Below are 18,319 nucleotides of genomic sequence, written 5' to 3'. Positions count from 1 at the left end.
ATAAGATCATTACCAACAATTCAGCTCTGAGACTGGAGCTGGAATCTGTGGTAGAGATGTTTAAGAGGTGAACACTGAAATTCCAAGCAATTTATTGCTTAGTGTGGCAGTTCCCTTTCCCTGGCACCATTTCCCGTGGGATTTAATAAAGTTTTATCTCATCATATTTGATTTTAAATAGCATTTGAGGAGCAGTAGAAGAATTAATAACTTTAATGAAAGCAGTTCATTTCTCATTTTGTTTAATGTGAAGATTTCATAATATCACAACAGAGTCAACATGAGTCGGTTTTCTGCTACTCTTTATTTAATTTGTTGTACTGGAGTTTCATGGACAATGGCACGACACTGTGGAACAGTTTCTTTCTTTGGGTACAACTGACTAAAACAAAGTTAAATTCATTCCTCTACAAAATATACTAAAGTACATACATACAAAGACCTTTTCTCATTCACAGGCACCAAGAACAAAAAACTCACTGTCTTCATTCTCACATACAATCACACTACTGCACAAATTCTTCTAGGACTCTCATCCATGCCATATGCACACACTCATTCACATTAGAATACATTCTCAGGGGAATAAAATCAGTCAATCATAAATTTTAGAGCATTTCATACCAACATTTTCAAAACACTCATACCAAATGGCACCGACCGTTACCATATGAAGCAGGCCAAGCCACAACATGTCTGTATGACAGCAATTTGAGATAGCCTGGAACAGTAACTAACAACAATATGAATTTGTTTTCTAAAATACTTAAAACCTTTTTTTTCTTTTTTAGTAAAGCCAAAACTAAGACAAGAAAGTCCAAAGTCAGTGATGTGTAGGACCATACTTGTGGTTTTGCCTGCTTCAATCCATTAACTTTAAATATTTCGCATGGCTGCGGGCTGTTTTGAAAGCTCAAGTCTTTTGATTGATTTCCTACCTTCTAGCCATTGGCTTAATTTCAGTGCACAATGTAAAAAGAAAAAAAAATAAATAAATTGCAGAGCCACCAAAAATACATCCCTTTTGTTTCATATCCTGTATCATGGTGTTTTTGGAACTCAAAGAAAATAAGTAATTAAAATAAGGAATTCATGGACGAGGTGGAGGACGTTTGACGTATATATATGTTAAACAACCCTTCCAGGTACGCTTCAATACAGGCCTGCCGTCTCAAGCAGATGCAAACAAAAGCTTGAGCACAGAAAGTGAGAGCCAGTGGGATAGATACTATTACCGGGGCTAACGAGAGCAACACTCCAGCTCAACCACAACACGCTGATCCTTTTTTTTAGTTTGGAAAATGTTAAGTGGGATAAATTTACACTGTCGTTTTCTTTTCTTGTTTGGGACTGTTGAAGGGCTTCACATTATAGGCAGCTTTCTCCCATTCTCACAGTGCTTTTTACTTTGTATTCCATACATTGAGCACACATCATCATCATCATCATCATCATCATCATCATCATCATCATCATCATCATCATAAAAGATACTTGCCCACAAACAAATGCACTGGGGGCAATGTTGGGTACAATATTTTGCCCAAGGACACTTTAACTGTGGAAGCAGGGTATCAAGCCACCGTCCTTACAAATGACGGACAAACACTTTACCTCCTGACCACAAGACGGTGATAGACACACACCCAGTTTTGCCACTATACGATTGCTATACAACTGAGCGTTTACTGCTGGGTGGGAAAAACACAGATTCTTCAGCTGCTTCATACTTTATCTTGAAAACTGTATTTGGCACAAAACAAAGTAAATGCTATTTCAAAGCCTATCCAATCGCCTTGCATAATCTTCACCAGGATAGTTTGGCTTGATAGAAAATGAAGATGCCCATTTTTTCTCTGTTTGCTCTCCATATGTTTTCTTTACTGAAAAAAAAAAATCCTATAAAATGAAGAACAGCTCCAGAAAGGCTGCAGAGGCTGGGGAGGACCTGAAGGGTGGGTTTCCATTGTCAAGCAAGATGAGCCAAAAGACACATGAAATTGTGCTGGGAAAAAAAAGACATTTAGAAAAAATGTTAACCTCCTAAGACCTGGTGCAATTTTTTTCTTGTTGCTTTTTGGCCCGTGTTAAGGAATTAAAAATGATATATGATATAAACAACAAAAGGTGTGACGTCCACATATGTGTACGCCAGGTCTTAGGAGAATAATAAGGATAAAATGCTCACCCTTCCTACTCTAAGGGACTACTTTAAGGAAGTAAGGGTCTGTGCCATGCCTGCTCAGATTGTTTGAGTCTCCTCTTCACTCAAGATGTACGTCAGTTTGAAAGCAGTGGCTACATGTGTAATCCGCTGAAGGAAATGAAATAATATAAATGTCACTATCTGCAGAATACACGCCATCTAAACCTAACAAATACTATCCATAAATGAATCATTCAATTCAGCTGACTTTTAAAGCTGCCTGGAAGGTGGGAAAACCTCTGCAATGGAAAAAAAAAGTCCAGCAATATAAGATGTGTTGAGGACAAAGTCATGTAAAACATCCTGAGTGGCCAATTCTGATGAGCACTTTGTAACAACGCTTATCTTTGTGTCATCTTCTTAATGCCCTCCGAAGGGTAAGAAGCTTCCATTTCATGACATTTCTAACAGGAGAATTTCTTTTAAACCTTAAAACGCAATAAGGGATATTACATAGAGTACGACTTTTGAACTGCTGTAAGGTCTTATTGAATACGACACAATTATGAAATTCACACAAAAAAATCATGCAATACACACTTTTCATTTCCAGTCACATTGTGCAGATATATGGTCTATCTTGAATACATCTTGAATACATGATATTGGATTTTATAGACATATTAGTATCAGTGGGAATGGCACAGAATTGTTCGAACAGGCTAGATTAAAAAAACAGGCTATACTTCCTACACAATTGAAAGAAAGTGCACAAGTGATTTGGGGAAACTTGTTTACACTGCAGTACATATGTAGTGCCATCATACAAGAAGCTTTTAAGGAGACGCTTCTACTCTCTGGCAGATGTTGAACGTGCTTTAAGGATGAAAAAGACTGAGCAGTAAAAACGCACACTAACTGCAGTGGTGGCGGTCACCTTGTATCGCTTCTATGTGCTTTAGTTTAACATATGCTCTGGTTTAAGTTGAAGCTACTAACGTTGACCAATTTACTGTTTCTAAGTAGTAAGTCATAACAGGAGACACAGCTATCTTTTTCACTTATTACGATCACATTTGGCAAATGTCAAAACAAGACAAAAAAGGTAACAAAACCAAAACTAATAATGATAATTCTTTTCCTCCAAAATTTTAAAATCTTAAATTCAAGTGCAATCAAAGTTCCTAATATTAATTAATCACATATAGTTCTCTCTAAAGTAAAACTTCTTACTTGCAGGTAGTTTATTTCATCCTGTAACAAAAAAAAAAAAAAAAAGAAATACAAACTGTATATAAACTTTGTGATTCAGCTCATGTGATCTTTCTTTGTGGAAAAAGCACTGCTGGAATGGTTTTTGTGCATGTTTAAACATTTTAATTTGTGATGTGAAATCTGTTTAAGTATACTAGTTAGTTTCTCATCTCTCTCTCTTCTCATCTCATGAAAGCCACTAAAGAAATCCAGTTTAGAACGCAACTACGTGTCATTTCTTCTGTCCACACAGATCAGCTGCAGCCGAATATGTCAATACATGTGTTCCTACATAATAGCAGCTTTTTCTGTGACATGGGCCTCTTTTACTTAAAATGCAGCTCACAACTTATTCACCCACTTCTAACACAACATTTTAAGGTGAAAAGTTTCTTTTCAAAAGACATATGGGCCGATTCAATTGCGCTCATTCTTGTCCATTAAATACAAAGATAGAGTTTGCCACTAATGTAAATGTTGCACAAAGACTGGGAAAAGTGGAAGCAGCTAGCATGGCAAAGCCCGTAAGAATAAAGTGTCACCTACTGTCACCTTAGAGGAGACGGGAGGAATAACTGCTTCACTTCAACTTGAAACAATGCCCTTGTTTTCTAGTTTTTATGCAATGCTAAGAAAACCATCTACTGGTTTAAAGTTTGATGTTACTGGATTTTTTTAGTGGACTAGATGCTAGTAAACGAGTGAACTGACTAGACCAGGGGTCGGCAACCCAAAATGTTTTAGATCCATATTCGACCAAAAACATAAAAAACAAATATGTCTGGAGCCGCAAAAAATGAAAAGTCTTTTATAAGCCTCAGAATGAAGGCAACACATGCTGCATGTATCTAGTTATAACTGGGGGAAGATTTTTTTTTTATGCACTATGAGAAAAAAGTCGAAATGTCGAGAAAAAAGTCAAAAAGTCGAAATTAATGTTGAAGTACAATCTCGAGAAAAAAAGTTGAAATGTTGAGAAAAAAGTCAAAATGTCGAGAAAAAAGTCGAAATGTCGAGAAAAAAGTCAGTGTCGAGATTAATGTTGAAGTACAATTAGAGAAAAAAGTCGAAATGTTGAGAAAAAAGTCGAAATGTTGAGAAAAAAGTTTAAATGTCGAGGAAATAGTCAAAATTTTGTGGAAAAAGTCAAAATGTTGAGAAAAAAGTCGAAATGTCGAGATTAAAAAGGAAGAAAAAAAAGAAAAGAAAGAAGAAAAGGGAAAAAAAGAAGAAAAAAAAGGAAAAAAAAGGGGAAAAAAAGGTCAAACATTTTTGAAAAAGCTCCAGGAGCCACTAGGGCGGCGCTAAAGAGCCGCATGCGGCTCTAGAGCCGCGGGTTGCCGAGCCCTGGACTAGACGGATCGCATATGTGAGCTTAATCTACAAGAGAAAATCATAAAAATCCAAAAAAGTACTTATGTTAAGGATGATAATTAGAAGTGTGCTTTAAAACTACAGTGTATTATTTGAATTATTTATTTTTAAATGGATATATTGATGGAGACAAGCTCTCTAATACAAAGAAAGTCTATACATTCAAATACTAGGAATTTTTTCTACATAAAAATATAGTGATAGCTTTTAAAAACTTCTGTTGGTCAAACCTTGCATGCGTAAAACTACAACAGGGGATGTTGCTAATGATCTATTTCAATTTAAAGGGGTCAAATAGTTGAAATGCATTATGTGACAAGTAAGAGTGAGAATAACATAGATTGAAGATTTTAAACCACAAAATGTGTAAATCAGCATATGTGAGGAAAAGAAGAGAGGTTTTGGGGTTACACTTCTGTTGCTGGGTTTGGAATGATGCAGGACGACCAGGATCTTGAACAGAACTGTTGACGGGCCCCTGCTATTCTTCTATTTGTATGGTCGTAGGAATCTGGTGACTTTGGAGCGCAGCAGCTTGATGAAGGAGCGAGGGAACATCTCTTTGGACTCTGCTGCCGTGTACCTGAAGTAGTTCTGGGGGTGAGCAAGTACGTCAAACAGCGCTTTTATCAGCTTCTTGTCCTGCAGGGAAGAGGCAAGAGCAACAGATCACATATCTGCACCCTTTCTATCAGCTAGTTTCTCCGTTTTATATTCATGTTTTTGATCAACGTGAATGCATTCATATGTTGTGAGACTTAATTCAAAACCTTCAATATCTCCTGGTGGTTTTCAGAGGCGTAAAGCCTGCCGTCTCGCACAATGTCCTCTATCAGCTGCTGGTAGTCCTCTACAACACAACAGGTTTCATGGAAGAGACAAGACATAGAAGAACATGTTGCTAAGCCAAGGTACAGCAAATGAGGGGATAAGATATTTACAGGACTGTCTCAGAAAATTTGAATATTGTGATAAAGTTCTTTATTTTCTGTAATGCAATTAAAAAAATAAAAATGTCATACATTCTGGATTCATTACAAATCAACTGAAATATTGCAAGACTTTTATTATTTTAATATTGCTGATTATACAGTGCCTATCATAAGTATTCACCCCCTTGGATGTTTTACCCTTTTAGTGCTTTCATAAATCAATCCTGGTCAATAAAATTTGGCTTTTTTAACACAAAAGTTTATTGGAAAAAACTCTTCAATGTCAAAGTGAAAACAGATTTCTACAAAATAATGTCAATGAAATAAAAATATATAAAGAAATATAATTGTTTGCATAATTATTCACCCCCTTCAAGTCAGTATTTTGTAGATGCACCTTTGGCTGCAATCACAGCAGTGAGTCTGTGTGGATAAGTCTCAATCAGTCTTGTACATCTGCCCGCAGCAATTTTGCTCCATTCTTCCTTGCAAAACTGCTCAAGCTCTGTCAGGTTGCGCGGGTATCGGGCATGAACAGCCCTTTTCAAGTCCAGCCACAAATTCTCTATAGGATTGAGGTCTGGGCTTTGACTTGGCCACTCCAGAACATTAACCTGGTTCTTTTTAAACCATTCCTGTGTAGCTTTTGCAGTATGCTTTGGATCATTGTCTTGCTGGAAAATAAATCTTCTCCCAAGCCGTAGTTCTCTTGCAGACTGAATAAGATTGTCCCCCAGGATTTCGGTGTATTTTGCAGCATTCATTCAAGACTTATCCACACAGACTCACTGCTGTGATTGCAGCCAAAGGTGCATCTTTACAAGCCTTCCAGGTCCGGCTGCTGAGAAACATCCCCACAGCATAATGCTACCACCACCATGCTTCACAGTGGGGATGGTGTGTTTTTGGTGATGTGCAGTGTTTGGTTTTCGCCAAACATAATGTCTTGTCTGATGGCCAAAAAGCTCAATTTTGGTCTCATCAGACCAAAGAATCTTCTTCCACTTGACCATGGAGTCATCCACGTGCTTTTTGGCAAACTCTAGTGGAGATCTAATATGAGTTTTCTTCAACAGTGGCTTTCTCATTGCCACTCTCCCATAAAGCTTTGACCGGTGAAGAACCCGGGCAGCAGTTGCTATATGCACAGTCTCACCCGTCTCTGCAGCTGAAGCTTGTAACTCCTTCAGAGTAGTCATAGGGGTCTTGGTTGCTTCTCTCAATAGTCTCCTACTTGCACGGTCACTCAGTTTACAAGGGCGGCCTGATCTAGGCAGATTCACACAAGTGCCATATTCCTTCAATTTCTTGATCATTGATTTCACTGAACTCCGGGGGATGTTCAATGCCTTGGAAATGTTTTTATATCCATCCCCTGAATTGTACTTCTCAATAACCCTTTCCCTGAGTTGCTTGGAGTGTTCTTCTGTCTTCATGGTGTAATGGTAGCGAGGAGTACTGATCCACCAGTCTGGACCCTTCAGACACGGGTGTTTTATACCTCAATCACTTAAAACACACCCACACCACTCGATAGAGGTCCATCAAATTAGACCATTCAATTAAAAAGGGGGTGAATAATTATGCAAACCATTATATTTCTTTATATATTTTTATTTTATTGACATTACTATGTAGAAATCTGTTTTCAATTTGACATGAGTTTTTTCCAGTAAATTTTTGTGCTAAAAAAGCCAAATTTTATTGACCAGGATTGATTTATGAAAGCACTAAAAGGGTAAAACATCCAAGGGGGTGAATACTTATGATAGGCACTGTAGCTTACAGTTTAAGATTAAGATTCCCAGAATATTCTAATTTTTTGAGATAGGATATTTGAGTTTTTTTTAACCCTTGTGCTGTCTTCGGGTCAAGGAAAGAGGAAGGGAAGAAGGGAGGAAAGAAAGAAGGAAGAAAAGAAGGAAGGAAGGGAAAAAAGAAGGAAGGAAGGAAAGAAGGGAGGAAAGAAGGAAGGAAGGGAAAAAAGAAGGAAGGAAGGAAGGAAGGAAGGAAGGAAGGAAGGAAGGAAGGAAGGAAGGAAGGAAGGAAGGAAGGAAGGAAGGAAGGAAAGGAGAAAACAAGGAAAGAATGTACGAGGGCAGAAAAGAAGGAAGGAAGGGAGGAAAGAAAGAAGGAAGGAAGGAAGGAAGGAAGGAAGGAAGGAAGGAAGGAAGGAAGGAAGGAAGGGAGGGAGGAAAGAAGGAAGGAAGGGAGGAAAGAAAGAAGGAAGGAAGGAAGGAAGGAAGGGAGGAAAGAAAGAAGGAAGGAAAGAAGGAAGGAAGGGAGGGAGGAAGGAAGGAAGGGAGGAAGGGAGGAAAGAAAGAAGGAAGGGAGGGAGGAAGGGAGGAAGGGAGGAAAGAAAGAAGGAAGGGAGGGACGAAGGGAGGAAGGGAGGAAGGGAGGAAAGAAGGAAGAAAAGGAAGGAAGGAAGGAAGGAAGGAAGGAAGGAAGGAAGGAAGGAAGGAAGGAAGGAAGGGAGGAAAGAAAGAAGGAAGGGAGGGAGGAAGGGAGGAAGGGAGGAAAGAAGGAAGGAAGGAAGGAAGGAAGGAAGGAAGGAAGGGAAAAAAGAAGGAAGGAAGGAAAGGAGAAAACAAGGAAAGAATGTACGAGGGGAGAAAAGAAGGAAGGAAGGAAGGGAGAAAAGAAAGAAGGAAGGAAGGAAGGGAGGAAAGAAGGAAGGAAGGGAGAAAAGAAAGAAGGAAAGGAGTAAAGAAGGAAGGAGAGAGCCGGAGGAAAGAAGGAACAGGAGAATGAGGTCATTTTAACACAAAGACAGTACCAGGGTTAAGCTGTAAGCCATGATCAGCAATATTAAATTAATAAAAGTCTTGTAATATTTCAGTTGATTTGTAATGAATCCAGAATGTATGACATTTTTGCATTACAGAAAATAAAGGACTTTATCACAATATTCTAATTTTCTGAGACAGTCCTGTATATAATTGAGCATATAATAACTTATAAAAGTGGATGTCACTGAAGACTAAAGTGAGAGACTCACCATCATAGGTGACATATGGAACCTGGAAGCCTTTGCCACTGTTGCCCTCGTTGGTCTTAAACTGGATCCAGAGTTTGCGTGAGCGAGAGGTGAAGGCGATGGGACGCTCGTAGGTCTGGCAGGTCTCGTAGGTGGTGATGGATGTAGGCAGGGCTGGAGAAACAGCACACACATTATCATCTTCCAGGGGTTTTGTAGGACATTGTGTTAGACCAGAGGTCGGAAACCCGCGGCTCTAGAGCCGCATGCGGCTCTTTAGCGCCGCCCTAGTGGCTCCTGGAGCTTTTTCAAAAATGTTTGACCTTTTTTTTCCTTTTTTTCTTCTTTTTTTAAATGTTTTCTTCTTCTTTTCTTCTTCTTTTTTTCTTCCTTTTTCCTTTCCTTTTTAATCTTGAAATTTTGACTTTTTTCTTGACATTCCGACTTTTTTTTTTACATTTCGACTTTTTTCTCGAAATTTTGAGTTTTTTCTCGACATTTCGACTTTTTTCTCAAAGTGCATAATGAAAAAAAAAATCTTCCCCCAGTTCTAACTAACATGCAGCATGTGTTGCCTTCATTCTAAAGCTTATACAATACTTGCGTGAGCACAAGTATTGTATACTTGTATACAGAAGTGGCCACATTAACCATGTCCTGGTTAATGTGCTCAGCTCCAGTCCAGGTGAAGCTGGTCCGTTTTTTGTGTTTTTGGTCCAATATGGATCTAAAACATTTTGGGTTGCCGACCCCTGTGTTAGAGTCTAAAGCTGCAGAAAAACAAATAGTAAGTAGGTCATGATTTTAACCAACTTTAGTAAAACAACTGGTGTGAAGTATAATTTGCTGTCAGTGCAAAAAAATAAAAAATAAAAAATCACACTTGCACTTCCATGACAGCATCTTTAATCATTATTGAATGGTTATTTAAGCTGTGGGATACACAATATTTGCAAGTCTTGCTGATGGTATCACAAGCAGTCTTCCAAAAAAGACAACTGCAGACTGTCAGCTTTTTAAGGTTTTTGGGCCGAGGTCAGTTCTTACTTCATGTTTGGAAGTGCAGTATGAGCTAGCTTAGAGGTCGGTAACCCGCGGCTCTATAGCTGCATGTGGCTCTTTAGCGCCGCCCTAGCGGCTCCCTGGAGCTTTTCAAAAATGTTTGACCTTTCTTTCTTCTTTTTTTTCCTTTTTTTTCCTCTTTTTTTCTTCATTTGTCCTTTCGACTTTTTTCTCGACATTTGCACTTTTTTCTCAACATTTCAACTTTTTTCTCTGCATTTTTACTTATTTCTTGACATTTTTACTTTTTTCTCAACATTTCCACTTTTTTATCAACATTTCCACTTTTTTATCGAGATTGTACTTCAACATTAATCTTGACATTTTGACTTTTTTATCAACATTTCCACTTTTTTATCGACATTTCCACTTTTTTATCAACATTTCCACTTTTTTATCGACATTTCCACTTTTTTATCGACATTTCCACTTTTTTATCGAGATTGTACTTCAACATTAATCTTGACATTTTGACTTTTTTCTCGACATTTCCACTTTTTTATCGACATTTCGCCATTTCCCTTCATTCTAAGGCTGATACAAGACTTTTCATTTTTTGCGGCTCCAGACATATTTGTTATTTGTGTTTTCGGCTCTTTCAACATTTAGAGTTGCCGACCCCTGAGCTAGCTGGTTGCAATGCTGGTTGAAATGCTGGTTGCGATGTATTTAAAGTGGTGTTAGTAGCTCATGAAACAGTGATTGTTCTTCAGTCATACAGTTTCTTGTCCCAACCTCTAACTTCCCCAGTGAAAATATCAAACTTTCCATGGGCAAGATATTAAACCCCAAAGTTAATTTGCATTAAAAGCATCTGTCAAAATAATGTTATGTAATAACATGCTGCTAAATGTCCCCGCATCCAATACAATTAACCTTTAAACAGAAAAGTCACCCCGGAAAATCAAACATTTGCATTTAAGTAAAAACATGTTTAAAACAATTGTAGTTTATCATTGCCAGAGACTTAATATATATATTCATCAGTTTTTCAAGTTTCTGTTTGTGTTTACCGCTCTTCCTCATGACTAGCACATCTCCACACTCATCTTCGATGGGGAGGAAGATTTCTGGCACCACAATGAGGATTCTCCTTTTGTGCGGCGGGTTTATGGTCCAGACACAGTTGACGTTTGATGGGTAATCTCCGGGATAGTTAGGAGACTCGATGTAGCCGGTGTACTCTCCCAGTTCTCCTCCACATAACTGGTCTGAGGAAGAAACAGTACAGGAGTTTGCAGAAATCTTCAAAACTCAACAACAGCCAATAAAGGTTTCAGTACTGTATAATCAGTACTGGAGTTGAGGGGGGATGAGGAGGATGGCATCCCCCCCTGAAATAAAAACGGTCCAAATCACCCCCCCCTGAAATAAAAACAGTCCAAATCATCCCCTGTGAAATAAAAACGGTCCAAATCATCCCCCCTGTAAAACTGCCATCCCTCCTTTCCATCCCTTATGTCATTTCATCAATGAATGTGGTTTTACTGCTATTTCAACATTAGAGTCATCACCAGAAAAATAACTTATTTGACAATTTTCACCTGTTTCAAGTAAATTTTCACTTGAAATAAGTAGAAAAATCTGCCAGTGGGACAAGATTTATCTTCTCATTACAAGCAAAAAAATCTTGTTCCACTGGCAGATTTTTCTACTTATTTCAAGTGAAAATCTACTTGAAACAGGTGAAAATTGTTGTTTTTTCCATCGATGACTCTTGTTTTAAGTGTAATGAGATTTTTTTACTAAAATGAGACATTTTAACTAGAAATAAGACAAATATTCTTGTTAAGATTGTGAGTTTTTGCAGTGATCCATGTTACTTATCCTGTGAAGGACAGAGTCATATTGATAAGTTCAGAAAAGTGTTTTTTATTGTTGTGTTTTGATGTATTTGATGTAAGCCCAGTGGATATTTAAAGCTTACAGAAGGCTGCATTTAACTGCTGCTATGTCATTCCTGCAGTATTTCTGCAGCTGTTTTGGTCACTGCTATTATTTGTAATATATTATATTATTTGTAATCAGCACAAATTATCTGTCCCCATATGATCAAATCCACCATCCCCCCTGATTTATTTCTACAACTGGAGTACTGTGTATAATGTACAAGCAGATTTAGTCTAAATGGTAGAGAAGCGTTACTTTTGCAGTGGGAGACATTGGTGGCTCCGTCAAAGTCGGTGGTGGTGTTTCCGGGGCAGGTGATGCAGTAGTTCTGCCCAAACTCCGACTGGTACGTCCCTGCAGGGCAGCGGATACAGCGGTGGGTGCTGGAGTTGTAGTAATGTCCAGGGGCACAGTGCACTAACAAACAGGAGATACAGAGGAATAAGTATACAATAAATACATAAATATCAAGCTATCTAGTTATGAGACTACCTATGTGCATATTACATAAGGGGCACATGAATAAAATGGCAACTTCCAAAAATAAATAAATAAATCTTGAAAAACACATACAGGACTGTCTCATAAAATTAGAATATTGTGATAAAGTTCTTTATTTTCTGTAATGCAAAAATGTCATACAATCTGGATTCATTACAAATCAACTGAAATATTGCAAGCCTTTTATTATTTTAATATTGCTGATCATGGTTTACAGTTTAAGAAAACTCAAATATCCTATCTCAAAAAATTAATTCTCTTGTTCCTTCTTTCCTCCTGCTCTCTCCTTCCTTCTCCCTTCCTTCTTTATTCCTTTCCTTCTTTCTTTTCTCCCTTCCTTCCTTCTTTTCTCCCTTCCTTCCTTCTTTTCTCCCCTCGTACATTCTTTCCTTGTTTCCTTCCTTCCTTCCTTCCTTCCTTCCTTCCTTCCTTCCTTCCTTCCTTCCTTCCTTCCTTCCTTCCTTCCTTCCTTCCTTCCTTCCTTCCTTCCTTCTTTTCTCCCCTCGTACATTCTTTCCTTGTTTTCTTCCTTCCTTCCTTCCTTCCTTCCTTCCTTCCTTCCTTCCTTCCTTCCTTCCTTCCTTCCTTCCTTCCTTCCTTCCTTCTTTCCTTCCTTCCTTCTTTTCTCCCCTCGTACATTCTTTCCTTGTTTTCTCCTTTCCTTCCTTCCTTCTTTTTTCCCTTCCTTCTTTTTTCCCTTCCTTCCTTCCTTCCTTCCTTCCTTCCTTCCTTCCTTCCTTCCTTCCTTCCTTCCTTCCTTCCTTCCTTCCTTCCTTCCTTCCTTCCTTCCTTCCTTCCTTCCTTCCTTCCTTCCTTCCTTCCTTCCTTCCTTCCTCCCTTCTTTTCTCCCTTCCTTCCTTCTTTTCTTCCTTCTTTCTTTCCTCCCTTCTTCCCTTCCTCTTTCCTTGACCCGAAGCCGGCACAAGGGTTAAAAAAACCTCAAATATCCTATCTCAAAAAATTAGAATATTCTGGGAATCTTAATCTTAAACTGTAAACCATAATCAGCAATATTAAAATAATAAAAGGCTTGCAATATTTCAGTTGATTTGTAATGAATCCAGAATGTATGACATTTTAGTTTTTGTAATTGCATTACAGAAAATAACGAACTTTATCACAATATTCTAATTTTCTGAGACCTGTAAACAGTATCCAAGCATCTTCCCTAGAATAAAAACTACGATTGCAGGGAGCATTTCTGGGGGCCCATTGAATCAATTATATGCATACAATAAGCACACTTCTCTGCTCATTCATTCTGCTATGTGCTCAATGTGGTACAGAAACGCTCCCTTGCAATGATTATTTTCATCTCTAGGACAGATTCTTGCATGCTCACATCATGTTTGCTGTCCATGTTTGTGGGTTTTTTAAGTTTCTGAAGCAGCGTAATTGTCATGATGTTTTCAAAACAGGAAAAGTCAATTATCTCAGAAGTGTCTAGGTTTTATTGTCTGGGGTAAATGAATATCAATAAATTAACTGCTGAGTGCACTTTGCAAGATCAATTATAAAAAAAGAACAAAGAAAAAGGTATCTCTAAAACACATTACTATTTACATTCAGCAATAAATGAAATGCAATCAATGAACAGATGTGCTTACTGAAATAAATGACATAGATAAGTGGATGGCAATCTTTTCAACTCTTTGTAAAGCAAAGCTGAACATTTCACATTCAAATATAAAAGTTGAAACACCTCAAAAGCTAGAATGAGTCATGTGACCTGTGATGCACGTCAACTCAGAAGTGGCCACTAATGTCATAACATTTAAATACCAATTTTATGAAAATGGTCATACAGTAATATCACAATAATCTGTTTAATGTGACCTGTTAAAGCTTTGAATACGGTCTCCATATTAGTTAGCCTTGAAAGAGTACAAAGTGGGAAGTAGGAATGGGTGATATTTTACCGTTCACGATAAATCGTCAAAGAAATTCCCCACGGTAAGAATTTGTATCTCACGGTAAAAACGATACATTCCCGTTGATGACGTTTTTGTGTAAAACTGATTTATGGTTCTGTGTTAAATCCACGCACAACGTACGTGAAGGAGGGAAGGAAGGAAGGAAGGAAGGAAGGAAGGAAGGAAGGAAGGAAGGAAGGAAGGAAGGAAGGAAGGAAGGAAGGAAGGAAGGAAGGAAGGAAGGAAGGAAGGAAGGAAGGAAGGAATGAGCCAGAAAGAAAGAAAGAAATAAGCCAGAAAGCAAGCGTGCGTTTGTATCTTCTAGACTAGATTACTCTAATGTGTTGTTAGCAGGATGTCCAAGTAATTTGCTGAATAGGCTCCAGCTGATCCAGAATGCAGCAGCACAAGTGCTGACAGGAATCAACAGGAGAGACCACGTCTCTCCTGTGTTAGCGTCGCTCCATTGGTTACCCGTAAAATTCAGAATCCAATTTAAAATTTTATTACTTGCGTATAAAGCCCAAAACGGCTTAGCTCCGCATTATTTGCAAGACCTGATAGTGCCTTATGTTCCTGGCCGAGCTCTCCGCTCCGAGGGTGCAGGTTTACTCGTAGTTCCTAGAGTATCCAAATGTAGATTTGGAGGGCGGGCGTTCTGCTATCAGGCACCATTACTATGGAACCAACTTCCAATCTGGGTTAAGGAGGCTGACACCACCTCCACCTTTAAAACTAAACTGAAAACCTTTCTGTTTAGTAAAGCCTATAGTTAGTGTTTAGTAAACCTCTAGCTGGTGTTGGTAAATCTCTAGGTAGTGTAAACTTTAGTGTGTCAGAGTCGCTCCTGTAGTTTCTTGTGCTGGCCCCCCCTTCTCCTCCCTTTTCTCTCTTTTGTCCATGTTGCAGCATCCTTTGCCGGACACCGGAACCTTCAGTGTGGGAGTGAGGGGGGCAGGGTAACGGCCCCTTTTGGGCGGGGGAGAAGGTTCGTCCCTCAAGACTCCTCTCCCTGGCCCTGCCCCTTTTCAACCTTTCCCCGACCCTGCACCCCAACCTGGGACTTGCTGATTGGGCCGGAGCTTCGGGAGCTGCGTTCTGGCCTGCGGTCCCCACCCCTGGTCATCCCGTTGCTGCTTCCACCTGCCTGCTGTGCTGCTGCCGTCCCAGACCCACCAGTCTGGCCCTCGGCAGGAGGGTCCCCCCTTACGAGCCTGGTCCTGCTCAAGGTTTCTTCCCTCCTAAAGGGGAGTTTTTCCTTGCCACTGTTTGGCTTAAGGTTTTTCTCCCACTAGGGGAGTTTTTACCTGCCATTGTTTATGTAATAACTGCTCGGGGGTCATGTTCTGGGTATGGGTCTCTGGAAAGCGTCTAGAGACAACTCTGTTGTATTAGACGCTATATAAATAAAATTGAATTGAATTGAAAGAAAGAAAGAAAGAAAGAAAGAAAGAAAGAAAGAAAGAAAGAAAGAAAGAAAGAAAGAAAGAAAGAAAGAAAGAAAGAAAGAAAGAAAGAAATGATGAGATAGATCTATAGTTACAAAGGTGGAGTTGAATTGGTATTTTTTTTATCATCATTTGTATCGTTATTGGGATAAATGCCAGAAATGATCGGGATACATTTTTTAGTCCATACCGCCCATCCCTAGTGGGAAGATCAATTAAACTGCATATTTCAAAACGTTATAGGATATTAACAGTAATTTCTTCCATAATATAAAGAATTTGTTATTTGAATGGTCTCCAATTCTCAAAGTTCTGTGGGAAGAGTTAGCGATCAAATAGCATAAAAAAAACAAAAAAAAAATTAAAAATGGAAACATCTGTGAAGTGTGTGAATTGTTTATAACATTCAAATGCTTACAGCTGAATACACAAAGCCTAACCTTTGGCCTCACAATCCTTAAAGGAAACAGATCCTTCATATTTGGTCATTAGTCCCCCTCCACACGGGAAGCACAAGACCCGGCCGGCTTCTGACTGATAAAAGCCCGGAGGACAGGCCTGGCACGGGCGGAATCCATCCGCAGAGAAATGACCTGCTGGACACTGACCTGTGGGAGAGACAGAGCAAAAACACCAGCATTTATTTTCACACTAAATACTAGCAATTTCACCCCACAGGAAGATGCTTTTTGGTGCAAACCGAAGCTGGGGCCCTTCCATGTTGAGTTTGTACATTCTCCCTGCACCACTGTGGTTTCCTGCATTTTCATTTCTTCCCACAGTCATTCAAGACATGGTTAAAAAGTGGTTTTAAATTACCAGAGGTATGAGTGTCCTTTCGTTTGTGCTCACCCTGCCAAGGACTGGTGACTTCACCAAGGTAAAGCGTCTGCTAGGACTGGCTCCCAGCAGCTCTGGGTGGATATCTGGCCATATCTCAAAGACATGTCCCAGTCAAATAATAGTATCAACTATCTAAGTGTGTGTTACATCAAATGCTAATTCAGTATGTATACATAAATAAACAAATAATTCATTGGATACATACATGCATACATACAGTACAGATGAAAAGCTTGGAAACACTAGCCCATTTGTTTGAATGAAAAGGTGTGTCCAAACTTTTGGTCTGTACTGTACATAAATACAGGACTGTCTCAGAAAATTAGAATATTGTGATAAAGTTCTTTATTTTCTGTAATGCAACTAAAAAAAAACAAAAATGTCATACATTCTGGATTCATTACAAATCAACTGAAATATTGCAAGCCTTTTATTATTTTAATATTGCTGATTATGGTTTACAGTTTAAGATTAAGATTCCCAGAATATTCTAATTTTTTGAGATAGGATATTTGAGTTTTCTTAAGCTGTAAGCCATGATCAGACATCATGATATGACATTTCTTTATTACAGAAAATAAAGGACTTTATCACAATATTCTAATATTTGAGACAGTCATGTACACACACACACACACACACACACACATTTAGTATTCTTATCTAATAATCTCATTGGAGACTTGCTCTCAAATATCATTAAAAATATTTGGTACAATGCGGTTAAAATGTACTTTAGAAGGATCCTGCTGCCGACATCTGAGTTTTTAAATGTACTTTGAATCTAAAAAAAGTAGGGAATGAAAAAATATATTCAAAAAGAGCTGTGAACTAAATGTAATATAATCTTTTCACAAAATATGAAAATCCCTCAAAGTAAATAAATATTCGGTTAGAAAAAGTTCTCCAAAGAAGTGAAAGTTTTGAGCTGACTGGAGAGGCACCTGGTGTGGTCTTCTGCTGCTATAGCCAATCCCCGTCACGGTTCCACGTGTTCAGAGATGCTCTTCTGCAGACCTCCGTGGTGATGGTTGAGTGCTTATTTGAGTTACTGTTGCCTTTCTATCAGCTCCAACTAGTCTGGCCATTCTCCTCCATTCTGACCTCTGGCATCAACAAGGCATGTGCAACCACAGAACTGCTGCTCACTGGATATGTTATCTTTTTCTGACCACTCTCTGTAAACCCTAGAGATGGTTGTGTGTGAAAATCCCAGTAGATCAGCAGTTTTTGAAACTGACCAGCCTTTCTGGCTCCAACAACCATGCCACGTTTAAATTCACTTAAAGGTATAGTCCGTGATGTTGGAGAGCTAGCAAGATTTGAAAGTGGCACCTCCTCTAAGCCCCGCCCCCTCCTCCCCCTCCCGTCAGCGCTCCGTCCAAAGCCACGCCCCCACAAACTTTGGGGAACGCGCATTTGCAGGAGTCAAGTTTTCCAGGACATTTTGGACAGCACATTTTCAACAAAACTACCCCATGTCTCATTCACCTGTAAGCGAGGCCGGTTTTAGGGGGGGGCAGGGGTGGGCTGTGCCCACCCAAACATGCATCCTGCCCACCCAATCAAAGTTATGTCCTTTATTTTTTATAATTGTATTTTTTTATAAATATAAAAAAATATCACAGAATATCTGTACCGTTTCTGATTGGGTGGGCACTGCGCATCATTTTTAGACACAACAATGAACGCATACCGCAAAAGTTGTGTCTCGGCGGAGGGACCCGACGTCCCAGCAAAATGAGCACAACAGAGAAGTTCAGAACAGCAGACAGAGACACACTGAAGGCTGATTTATGGTTCCGCGTTACACCAACGCAGAATGGTGCGCGTCGCCGCGTCACTCTGAGAACAAGTGCTGGAAAGACAATCTGACCCAGAGTGAAGATACAGAGCAGCTTAAATGCTGGCTGGCTGATGAGCAGGGAGGAGCTGCAGCCAGTTAGGACAGTCCAATAGAAAATAAAGCAATGGAA

General features: G+C 39.1%; 1 protein-coding gene across 2 annotated transcripts in view; it reads right to left on the bottom strand.

Moving 5' to 3' along the window:
- Positions 1–285: 285 nt before the first annotated feature.
- The window catches only part of scube1 (signal peptide, CUB domain, EGF-like 1), a 256,585-nt gene continuing 238,551 nt past the window's right edge, over positions 286–18,319 (bottom strand). For both annotated transcript variants that reach the window (XM_061714862.1, XM_061714863.1), the window contains 6 exons: positions 15,941–16,108; positions 11,894–12,055; positions 10,762–10,959; positions 8,708–8,860; positions 5,545–5,624; positions 286–5,416 (listed from right to left, as the gene is read on the bottom strand). In XM_061714862.1, coding sequence (XP_061570846.1) covers positions 5,264–5,416; positions 5,545–5,624; positions 8,708–8,860; positions 10,762–10,959; positions 11,894–12,055; positions 15,941–16,108 — 914 coding nt within the window. In that variant the 3' untranslated portion in view covers positions 286–5,263. The remainder of the gene's footprint in view (positions 5,417–5,544; positions 5,625–8,707; positions 8,861–10,761; positions 10,960–11,893; positions 12,056–15,940; positions 16,109–18,319) is intronic.

This window comes from Cololabis saira, chromosome 23 (assembly GCF_033807715.1).
Source record: "Cololabis saira isolate AMF1-May2022 chromosome 23, fColSai1.1, whole genome shotgun sequence".
NCBI classification, from domain to species: Eukaryota; Metazoa; Chordata; class Actinopteri; order Beloniformes; family Belonidae; genus Cololabis; species Cololabis saira.
Note: the sequence above shows the minus strand (reverse complement) of the source record. Positions and strands in the feature narration are given on the sequence as shown.